At 42.0% G+C, this 11,510-nt stretch overlaps 2 protein-coding genes across 3 annotated transcripts in view; both read right to left on the bottom strand.

The window, feature by feature from the left end:
• Positions 1-437: 437 nt before the first annotated feature.
• si:ch211-256a21.4 (uncharacterized) lies at positions 438-3,570 on the bottom strand. The gene is made up of 4 exons (XM_015964815.3): positions 3,063-3,570; positions 2,787-2,981; positions 1,447-1,638; positions 438-1,150 (listed from the first exon to the last, which is right to left on the bottom strand). Exons 2-4 carry the CDS (start codon positions 2,977-2,979, stop codon positions 837-839), a joined length of 699 nt encoding a protein of 232 aa, XP_015820301.3. The 5' UTR covers positions 2,980-2,981; positions 3,063-3,570; the 3' UTR covers positions 438-836.
• A 133-nt stretch (positions 3,571-3,703) lies between these two features.
• accs (1-aminocyclopropane-1-carboxylate synthase homolog (Arabidopsis)(non-functional)) overlaps positions 3,704-11,510 on the bottom strand; it is a 160,752-nt gene continuing 152,945 nt past the window's right edge. For both annotated transcript variants that reach the window (XM_054733206.2, XM_015964811.3), the window contains exons 7-15: positions 9,264-9,361; positions 9,095-9,172; positions 8,822-8,922; positions 8,378-8,467; positions 8,242-8,287; positions 7,983-8,124; positions 7,726-7,868; positions 7,486-7,633; positions 3,704-4,350 (exon numbers count right to left, since the gene is read on the bottom strand). In XM_054733206.2, the coding sequence (XP_054589181.2) occupies positions 3,944-4,350; positions 7,486-7,633; positions 7,726-7,868; positions 7,983-8,124; positions 8,242-8,287; positions 8,378-8,467; positions 8,822-8,922; positions 9,095-9,172; positions 9,264-9,361 (1,253 nt within the window). In that variant the 3' untranslated portion in view covers positions 3,704-3,943. The remainder of the gene's footprint in view (positions 4,351-7,485; positions 7,634-7,725; positions 7,869-7,982; positions 8,125-8,241; positions 8,288-8,377; positions 8,468-8,821; positions 8,923-9,094; positions 9,173-9,263; positions 9,362-11,510) is intronic.

Genomic DNA, 11,510 nt, shown 5'->3' with positions numbered 1-11,510 from the left:
CCATTGCAATAGAACAACACTGCTGAAGTGCAATGTAGCTGCAATTATTCAAATCTGACCATGTTTCTTCCACAAAAAAAGTGTTATTCAATGACACGTCTCATGAAAACATGATTCGTTTCAAGATGAAATACTCCAAATCTCAGAAAGATGCAGTGAGTCCCTCTAAGCAGGAACCATCCATTTAAAATCTCTTTAGAGCTTTAATTAACACCTAGAATGAAACACATCAGGATATATTTGCATTTGTTTGGCAATTTTTCTGCCATGTTTATGTACTTAGGAGAAAAAAAAGAATTTCTTTTTTTTCATTTTCTTGTCTTTATCTTGTGCTAATTGTGTGATGTGAGCATGTGAAACCGAAGCCCATTTCCGTGGTTGTGTAACAATTTTGACCAATAAAACTGATTCTGTATCTAAAAAAACAACACCAAAACTCCAAATTTCTCTTTTTTATTAAACAGAAACATAAAAATAAATTGTATTTGTTTTTTAGAATAGTTAGCTTAAATGCTACAAAAGTCCCCGTTTTACATCATTTACATTTGATTGTACCATGTAATATGCTAACATTTTTAAAATGTGTTTTCTGACTGAATACTAAGTACAGTGGTTTTTTGTTTTGTTTTGTTTTTTACTATTTTATCCAGTTAGAAGCAGCTGGATCTGACCTCGTGAGCTTCCTGTGGTGATCGCTTTTCCCCGTTAGCTCCGTTGTTCTTTAGTGTATTCTTGACTTTGTGCTGAAAACAAACCGTAAAGCTGCAACACAAATCTCCAGGAGTTAAAGTGAGTCTCTGTGCATTAATGATCATGTGATCATTTATGACCTCCTCTCAAGGCATTGACAGGTACCTCTGTAGAGCGAAGTGGCTTTTGTGACCTGCAGGATGCCAGTTTGCACTGAAAGCCCGTTTGGTGTCCTTGATCTGGGAGGAAAGCCTCCAGGACTCCACGTCCTTCTGTAAGCCAGGTATGACGTCTGGTACAACGGCTTGTTCAACAATATAAACGACAGACTCCACGATCAACAGCAGTGTCCAGCCTAAAGCTCCCAGCCAGTAGGAGGAGCCCAGGCTGGAGAAGTCCTGGCAAATTTCCTCATGGTGCTGATAGGTGAAGAACGACCAGCTCAGGAGGAAGAAGAAACCTGCAGATGAAACACGGAGTTAAATCATCGCCACTAAAAGAAGAAGCTGTTAAGTGAAAAGATGACAAGACTGGAGCTTCTGAAAAGAGTTTAATGAGCTGCAAATCTCAGGAAAAGATAAAAGCCTGTTTAATTTATTTTTTTTCCTCTGCAGGGAATGCACATTTATTTAGGTCACTTTTTTCGGGGGGAGATTAAAACACTTTTATCTGAAAGCATCAATGGTTTCAGACCTTAAACTTGATTTGTTTGTGATGTGTTTTGTATGTTCAGGTGAACGCAGGTGTGTTCTGTACCTGTGGGGGCCATTGTGAACAGCAGTAGGTTGGTGGGGTAGAGAGCCTGTCCTGCCATGAGGAGAGAGCGGGTGTTGGAGTAGGAGCGCACCGTCTGGGACGTCCAGCAGAGGGCAAACACCAGACAGAGAGCGCCGGTGCTCACTGCCATCAGGAAGGAAACGACGCCAAAAACTCTCTCTGCTTCCAAAACTGGAGGACACACAGGCAGAGGTTCAAAATCACAACTTTTTGTTGTAATCCATCAGCATCCACCACTTAAAGAGGTTCTGCACTTTGTCATGTAAATGCAGACGTTCTTGCACACGTTCGCATGTCTGTGAATACAGCAAAGTGGTGGAAGGAGACACTGAAACTGTTTAAAAAACGAATAATCTGTCCTTTTCACTGTCAGGCACAACAAGCAGCACCGCAGCTCCTCATTTTAGTTACTCTGTTTGAACAAAATCTTGCGGTTTAACTCTGATTTTGAGTTTCCAAGCCGCATTTGAGGTCTTTATTGGTCACTAAACAACATGTCTGAGGTTTGAATAATGTCTATTTCACTAACTGTATTGAATTAGGCAGTTTTTGTTTCATGAACAGATGTGATTAATGTAGTTTTTGGTTTTATTTTCTTTGATAAAATAGTTATAAAGCACTATTGTTAACTGATAAATTATATTTGGTGCTTTATTTTGCCCTACCCCATGATAAAAAAATATCCCATTATAAATATGGAAAAAAAGGTGTTTATGCTTCTATTTCATCATGTGCATCGTGTTTTGGGGATTAAATTAAGGAAAACATCCTCATGATTTAAAACTGATCTGATTAAAAACAAAAAGGCATGCTTCTCCAGCATAGTTTTTTAATAATCTGCTGTTTTCTGGAATTTGTATCTAATTAAAGTCTTTAGGTGATGTTTTTGCACTGAAAATCTAAAATAAAGTTCATGGAAAGAAAATAATTTTAAAAAATTAGCTGACAAAGACTTCCCCTCTCTAAGTCATTACCTTGAGCCTGAGAATATAAAGAATGCCGTTTCCAAATGCTGGAGGAGCAAGCTCCGGCTTGTTTACCGCTGCTGAGAAGTTCTACCCCCAGAGCTTTTTGTCAGATGTTTCTCTTCGCATTGATCCCTGCCGAAGCAACAAAGTAAACCTCCTTGGGCCTGATTTCCAGAGCCTTATCAAATCAGCACCGCGTGAGTCTCATCAAACACACCACCCTCCCTAACAACGTTCATTCAGTCAGTCTCTTCAGCTAACCCAGAGTGACAGCTATCGACTGATGGCAAATTAGATTTGTTGACTAAAGGATGAGATGAAAACAAAAAGGAAAAGCAGCTTTTTACTCACCACTGAAGGCAGCATCATCTGTCCTGGTGGTCTGGTCACTACTGCTGCTGTTCCACGTTGACCACAGTCCTTTTTCCTGGAACCAGGAGGGACTCCAGACAGCGTAGCACACACAGAGGCAGCCTGCTAATCCCAGACCGGACTGAGCAAACCTGAAGCGGTTGATGGAGTCTCCTAGCTCAATAAACTTCATCCCTACAAAAGGAAACATTAGTACATTTAAGGTCAAACTCAAATTTACTTAAATCACATTAAATGTCTACAAAGGAATCCTACCTGCTGCTGCTGCTGCTGATGAGGAGCAAATTTTCAAGCGGCACTCTGATTGGAGTCTGTGTAAAGTCAGATGAATGCTTCACTACTGTACACTTTCTGCACGGTTCCTTCCACTGCTCGTGACCCCAGTGACAAATCAAAGCCCTTCACTTAGCTCCGCCTCTGCTGCAATGGAAACTCCGCCCACCAGGGAGGAAATTTCCCCGTGAATTCTCCACTGACAGCAGAGAAAGTAAAAGCTGCAACAACGATATTAAAAGCAGAACAAGCTCTGTTTCGTCGGAGAACAAAGGGATTAAAGGGCAGAAGTGAACATTTAGGGGAAGTTTGTCAGGCTTGGGATAAAATCTAAATGCAAAATAACACTGACATTTGCTGGTGTCATAAAAAACTAACAAACATGTGTAGGGGGCTGTTGTTGGGTCATAGCGCATAGGAGCACGTAAGAAGAAATCCCACTTGAAGTTTCTTGCAGTGAGCAACGGTGTCAGAAGTCTCCCCGTGTGTCATCTAACTACCAACCCCCTGCTGTTTCCTTTGGTGTAACGGAACGGCGCCCACAGACCACCCAAACGAAAGTTTAACCACCAGTTCAGACTAAACGTCCCACAGGAGAGCCTTCTCACATAAAAACAAACAAACAAGGAGCAACTGGATGATTTATTCACAGATCGGTCGATTTACAGAAAATAGTCTAATAAAAATTAATCATATAGAAGAAAAATAAAGCAGATTGAGGAGAACTTGGTTTCCATTGGTGCTCATTTTAAACTTCATTAACATTTGTTCTAGATTTTAAAAGAAATGACTCAAACAGGAAGACTAATAAAATATGTTTTTGACGTTTTGGCTGCTACATTCATGCCTGCATTATCCTTCGCTTACTTTCTGGCTCTGTGCAGCAAAGCCTTGAACACGTCGAGGATTTCTGGGTCTTCTCCAGCAGACAGCTCTGGAGTGTTTTTCTCCAGCCAATCAGAGGAACGGATCTGATTCCTGAGGGTGCCGATAAGCGACTCCAGACTCTCTGCAGGCTTAGGCGCCTCACCGTCCAGCGACACCAACCCCTCAGCGCTGACCAAGTCCGTGTCAGGAGCAGGGCTGTCCCGCTCCTCCAGTTGGTCCAATGACTTGCTGCCGGGCGGCGATGTAGAATTGACAATCGCAGCATTGTCAGATTCTGTTGGTGAGTTTTTGCACTTGTCGACAGTCTCTTTGATGGCAGACGTATCAGCACGGGTGCTTTTTTCTTCGTTTTTCTTCAAAGCCTCTCGAAATCGTTTCATGCCTGAGGGAACACCACAAAAAGTCACTCAGGCATGTGTTGGAACGACACTAAAAGGGCTGTGTAATGACCACTTTAGGATTTAAATGGGGATGGACAATATATCGGCATCAATATCAGTATTGGTATGATAGTCATTTTTTAACATATCGGTATGGGTTCGATAAATGAAACCGGGCCGATATCAACAACCGATATTTTTTCCATTTCGTCTCCATTTGTTTGCCCGTTTCAGAGGATGAGGGGGGTGGTGTGTGATTGCTTAGTCATGTGAACAGTTAATGAAATCATCTCAGAACCATAAATGTGTGTGTTGTGTGTACATAATAACATCAATTCAGCTTTAATCATTTTCATTCTATACAAAATCTGCTGACTTTAGAAGCATTAATGTCATTATATCGGTATTGGCAAATATCTGTTATCGGCCATAACAGAGATCTTAATATGAGATATCGGTATCCGCCCAAAAATTTCATATCGGTGCATCACTAGATTTAAAATATTTTTTTTTACATAATCTAAGATCTAACGCAGGGGTGTCCAAACTTTTCAAGACAAGGGCCAAAATCTTCAGTTTTATAGATGGTGTTTTACGCAGGCTGTTATGCAACTTCTAAATTTGACCTCTCAGCATTCTGGAACTATTTTTTATAGAGTACGATGCATACTGGTAGTTTGTCCGGTCATTTACAAGTCGGAATTCCTGAGATTTCTGGAAAAATGTCAGTCCGTCCTCAAACACCAGCCGTCCACGCTCCCCTCCAGCGCCACCACTCCCAATACGCCAGACACGCACGCGCTCCATGAGAGGCCACATTTCACGCAGAAGGCACATCACTGCCATGAGGTGTGCCATGCATACAGCACCGTCAATACCGGCACTGTCTTATTTTTTTCCACTTCAAGAACTGCCCCAAGGGCAACAAAATATGTAATTAGGGATGGGTACCTTTGACATTTGAATCGATCCGGTACTAATTCCCGGTACCTACGAATCGATACCGGTACTTAACGGTACCAATTTTCGATACTTTTGAGTGTTTAATATTTTAACTCTCTTTTATAATTAAATATATATTTTTCTCAATATATAACAATGTTTGATAAATATTACGATAAATAACATTCAACTATTTGTATTTTAACATCGTCCTTGTAGTTTTATAAGCTGATAATTAAACTGAAGCAAACATCTTTACTGTGAACTAAATTTACTGTGTATCTTCATTCCTTTTGCCGTCCTTTTTCATTTGATTTTTCATACTGGGAAGTTAGAATATCCGAGGAGAAAGCAAACACACCATTAGCTGATAACAATGGTGGCAATGGAAGCTAACATAACAAGCTAACGTTATCTTAAACAGTTTATTTAACTGCTGGAGCAGATTAAAACGATGATGCCTCACACTTAAATCGTTGTCACTGGTTTCATCTTCACCCAATCACCCGTCGCATTTAGTAAAGTGAAGCCAAACTTTAGAGCGCGTTCATGTTCTTCTAGTCGGAATTTCGGAGTTCCGAGGAGAAAGCGAACACACCATTAGTGAAACGGAAGCTAACAAATCAAGCTAACGTTATCTTAAACATTTTATTTACCTACCGGAGCAGATTAAAATGAGGGTGTCTCACTTAGATCGTTGTCGCTGGTTTCATCATCACCCAGTTACCCATCACATTTAGTGAAGTGGACCCAAGCGTTAGCGTGCGTTCTTTCTACCATGCTGCTCTGTTTACAACTTGCTCGCAGCGACCGACGACATAACGCTCTTGCGCATGCGCAGCTGTCTAGGCAAGTTCTCGTTATGAAGGACGGGTACCGAAACGAGGCACCGTTTGAAACGACGTGAATCGGTGCTCGGTCAGTACTATGAAATTCGGTCGGTACCTTAAAAAGTACCGAATTCGGTACCCATCCCTATAAAATTAAATGTAATTGCCTAATTTTAAAAACGCTTCAAGTTCATTTGTGGTGATTGCTTAAATATGTGCAGCTCAAAAAGGTCCTAAAATTGAAATATTAGAAAAGATTTGAACACGAAATTTTTAAAATATGTTGATTTATATCAACAAAGTGAAGGAGGGGACAAAATTCAAACATTGTGGAAATCCGTTTGGGGGCCACACAAACCCACGCTTAAGGCTGCAAATGGGTCCCAGGCCACAAGTTGAACATGCCTGGTTTAGTGTGTTTTGTAACATACATTTGCAGAAGTCTCTATAATGAATCCAACGTACGTCGTACTTGGGGGGGGGGGGGGGGCATCTGTGTCAGCAGGGAGAAGTCAGCTGGAGAAGAAAGTAGCTTCAGAGGCAAGTTTTGGAGTCTTATTTCCTGATATATGGACATCTCACCTGGACTGGATAACAGAATCATGACTCTACCACTGACTTGCAACGCTGATGTTTTATCTCCACAAAAAACTCGTGTGGTGAAGTTGCTAACGCTAACAGTTAGCTTCTACTAGCCGAAACTTCTTTTTCCATCTACTGGACACTAAAACAACAACAGTCTTCCTCCTTGTGAGTCAGGATGGGTGAGTCCAAGCTGCAGCTTGATGTAGATCTGTCAGGCTTTGCAAATCCTAGAGTTTCACCTTATATTTTCCATCAGAAGCTAATGCAGGAGATGGGTGTAGGAGACTGTTTTCATGTTCAGCCTGCACGAAAGCACTAAGAGTGACTGATTATAATCAGAAAAAAATCAATTCAAATGTTTTTTCAGTGTTCTACACTTTTAATTTTGAATATGAAGACTAAAGTGTTAGCAAATAAGGTGTGATTCAAATATTTTAACTGTCTAACTTTGTTTAGACACAGTTGAGTCATATTTGGATTTTGGGAATAAAATCAGTAAAAAGCAACTTTTAGGTGCAAGTTTGGGTCATTTGGAGACATCTGGCATAAAAGGTCTATCTCATGCACATAGAATGCATAAAAGACACATATTTTAAGTTTTGATCTAGAAAAACAACAAGCATTCAAACAGAGTTCTCCTGCTCTGCACGCTAATTTTTCATCTCCGTCTTTCTATCTCTCAGCTCCGCATCCAATAATCCAATGTTACATGAATTCAAACTGAAAAAAGATAGAGTTTACAAAGTATAAAAAGTAGGTACAGATGCTGAGATAACCCACCGAGGTGAAGGTGCTGGTCCGCAAAGACAATTCGGAACCATCCAGGTGTGGAGCAGGAGAAGGCCTGGCCACAGCTCAGCAGCACGTTGTGTCTGAGGAAGCACCTCCACAGATTCAGCTCCTCCTGGAACGACGACTCCTGCAGGTACTGATGAAGCAAAACGGACAAAACTGAAGCCTGCAGGGAAGAGAAACCACGTGGCACCGTGAGCAGAACGTTTTCCGTCCGAGGGTGGTTACCTCTCTGAGGTCAGCCCAGACAAACAGAGCCGCAGGCCTGTCCAGGAAGGGGATCCCCATGCTGCGCAGCTCTCCAGTCAGGAAGCTGTGAGCAGCTTTTAGCCTGCGTCTGTTCTCGGGCAGGAATTCGTTATCGATCCAGGCTGTAACAGTCAGATTCATGCCACAAAGTTCAAAAAAACACACAAACTTGACTTAATTTGATCAATTTTAGTGAATTAAAATAAATCTGTTGCTGTGTGAAACCTGGCTCGTACCTCGGTCCTGAAGCAGTTGTGCCACCTGGTGCTGCACGGTCCCAGGGATGCCGTGAAAGCAGCCCAGCTGAGCCAGAGCCTCCACCAGCTCTCTGTTCTCCGTGTACAGAGTTCCTGCTCTGATTCCTGACATGGCAAAGTCCTAAAAAAACAACAAATCAGAACCCAAAATAAGAGATGTGAGACTAAAGTGGCACTTCTGTCAGCAGGAATTTTAAAAATCCTCCACAAACGTTCACTTTCACGCCCCTGTACAAACCTTACTCAGCCCCCACATCACATGCGTCCTCAGTGGATCGGGCAGACTGCAATAAGGGCACATCAGCAGGAGATAAGAGGATGTCCTCAGCTACAACTGTGATGATTAAGGGTCCAACAGAGTAATCACACTGTACCTGTCTAGACTGAGGACACTGTGGAAGGTGACAGATTCATCAAACACTGTCAGCATGTACAACTCGTCCACAATGGCGTGGAGATCGTTCCTTTAAAAGGGCGGGGGGGGGGGGGGGGTGGTTTAAACAAAAACAAATTTGTCAGAGCAGCGTCATGAGCTTCTTAGTTATTTACGACAGAAAAAGCAACGTAAAGGTGAGGTGAATCCATGAGCATCCACTGTCTGAGTGAAGCACAGAGATTTACGATGGTAGCAGCTCTGTGGAGACGATAACTTCAGACAAGACGAGCCGATCCGGGAAATCTTCATCCCACATGGATGTTATTGACAATATGGTGCCGGTTACAGAGAGGTAATAAAATCACGTGGCGAACTCTCGATGCTCAGGATGGAGGGTGATTACAGCAGGTCACAGCGTGGGATTAACACGGGGTAAACGCACCTTTTGGCGAACTCTAAGAAGGCAATCATTTCCTCGGGAGTGTAGATCTCAGCCAGAGGATTGTGAGGGTTCATCAGGATAACAGCTCGAATGATCAGACCCTAAAAGACATCCTCAGTAAATATCAGCTGCTTTATTGTACCTCCACAGCCCGTTAGAGCTAAAGCTGGAAGTCTGTGACCAAAAAAAAAGGATGTTTATATTCTTTGCATTTATGAGGTGAATCATTCTGGTTTTAAATATTCACTGGATGTAAAGGAGTCCATCACCCACCTCCTGTTTAGCTTTTGTAAGACCTTCTTCAAGTTTTTCTACAGTGAGATGAAATGCTCGGCTGTCCTTGCCATCCGTCTTTTAATGGATGAGCACAAAATAAACACTTGTAAATTTAAATTCAGAAAATTGCACGGCTAAATAGTCAATACTAATCTTTAATTGTCACCTCACAATCCAGATGAACATGGAAGAGTTTAACGTCACTGTAGAGATCTACATCATCGGTGATGACGCCATAGAAAGGAGTGGGAATAAGGATGGCGTCTGTAACACACACACACACACACACACACACACACACACACACACACACACACACACACACACACACACACACGACACATTCAGATTTAAATTTCATTAATCATCATTTTTATTTTAACAAATGCTTTATATAGTTTTTTTCATTCACATTTAGACTCAATTTATGTTCATAAGATTGAAATTAAATTAAACTTGCAAACTTTAAACGTCAGTTTTTTTTAACTTTCTAAATAATCACCCAAAAACCATCAATGGATGATTAATGGTGACTTATTCTAACTAAAACTTTATTTTTTTTGTTTTTTATTTATAAGACATGCTTTTATTTTAGTTTGAACTGATATCAAAAAACTTGCCATATTTTTGCTGAATGCCTTGCTTTAATGGCTCATAAATCTGTCATAAATGTGGAAAAACGTGAATTTAATTTCCAGTTTGACTTGAAGTTTATTAAAAACCGGGTTTATCAGGTAAACAAACTATTTGAGCAAAGTTATCAGCTTGTTTTGTTTATTTTCTGTATAAAATTGACCAGAAAGCAGCAAAAACTTTATATTTTTGCTAAAAGCAATAAAAAGACCACATGCGGCCCCAAAGATGCAGGATCCAGACCCCTGCCTTGCATGGGTCACATTGTATTATAGTTACTGAATTTGATTGAATTATAATGAGAATGATGTGCTGCAATTGTATTTAATTGATATTACATGTACTTTAAAGGTGTGGTTCACTGAAAAAACATTTTTTAATTATTGTTCCTGATTATAATCGGTCACTCTGAGTTTTCATGCAGGCTGAACATGAAAAAAGTCTCCTACACCTATCTCCTGCAGAGAAAATAAACAACAAAACTAGGATTTGAGAAGCCTAACAGATCTACGTCACACTGACAATTAACGTTCATAGAATCACCAATCTTCACTCACGATGGGAGTGGCTGTTGTTGGTTTAGCGTCCAGCTAACCGTTAGCATTAACAGCTCCACCACATAGCAGAACTCCTCCAGGCTTGTGTTATTTGTGGAGATAAAACATCAGCATTGTAAAACAAACAGAGTATGTGGTAGAGTCATGTTTCTGTAGGAGAGTTCTCCAAATATCAGCAAGTAACGCTGGGGACACACCGGCCGCGGAAGCGCCGCGAAAATGGGGCCGCCTTCATTCGGCGCCCTTGTTGAGCTATTCTATAGACCACATGGGCCGCCGAAGCGCCGCGAATCGCCTAGCGCCGGCGCTCCAGCCCGCGCCGTGCAGCAATCATTTCGGCGTCGGCTCTATTTTTTTCGCGAGCCGCGGGTGAATCGCGTCAATTCTGGCAGGAAGTCAAACCTAGACATAAGAGGCAGGCTGGTAAAGTTAACAAAATAAAGCATTTCAAAATAAAATTCCGCAATAGTCAAATGTGTTCGTAATCAGACACTGCAGAAAAACCACACGAACACACACACACATCGAACTTGTGTGCGTGTGTGACCACGTGAAGGGGTGTGTGGTTTTGGGTGTCTTTTCACCAGAGCAAACAGGACAGAGAGGCAGAAAGTCTGAGGCAAGCAGTTAAGATGGATGACTTGAAATTAATTATGGAAGTTGAGAAACACAAGGAGCTGTATGACCCCCGAAAAACATGATTATTTACGTACCCATTTCGGAAGAAACTGCTAGCATACAGCTGCAGAATTGGAGCGGGTTCCAAGAGATTCAACTGGCAGAAACAACTCATAGCATAGGTTCACACACACACACACACACACACACACACACACACACACACACACACACACGCACGCGTGCGCGCACACACACACGTAGAGGAAAATAGCTGAGAAAAGGCAGAGAGGAAATGGAGGACACCAAGTGTTTTAAAAGAAAAACTACAGCTGAGCCGAGGCGCGCCTCGACTGGGGCGCGTCTGATCTGAACTGAGGAGCGGCGAGCAGCGGCCGAATTTCGTGAGCGATTCGCTTCTCGGCGCTTCGCGGCGCTTCCGCGGCCGGTGTGTCCCCGGCGTAAGAGTCCAGATCCTTTCGTCTGAAGCTCAACTCTGGTGTGGCTCACCTCTAGTTCCTGAAACTGGCGCACCGGGGCTTTGTTTCTCCTAAGTGTGACTTTTTCATTCCTACTAGAGACCACTGCAAAGGTATTGACTAAAC

The sequence above is a fragment of the Nothobranchius furzeri genome, chromosome 4, assembly GCF_043380555.1.
Source record: "Nothobranchius furzeri strain GRZ-AD chromosome 4, NfurGRZ-RIMD1, whole genome shotgun sequence".
Lineage (NCBI taxonomy): Eukaryota > Metazoa > Chordata > Actinopteri > Cyprinodontiformes > Nothobranchiidae > Nothobranchius > Nothobranchius furzeri.
The sequence above is the reverse complement of the archived record's forward strand: the minus strand, read 5'-3'. Positions and strand labels throughout refer to the sequence as shown.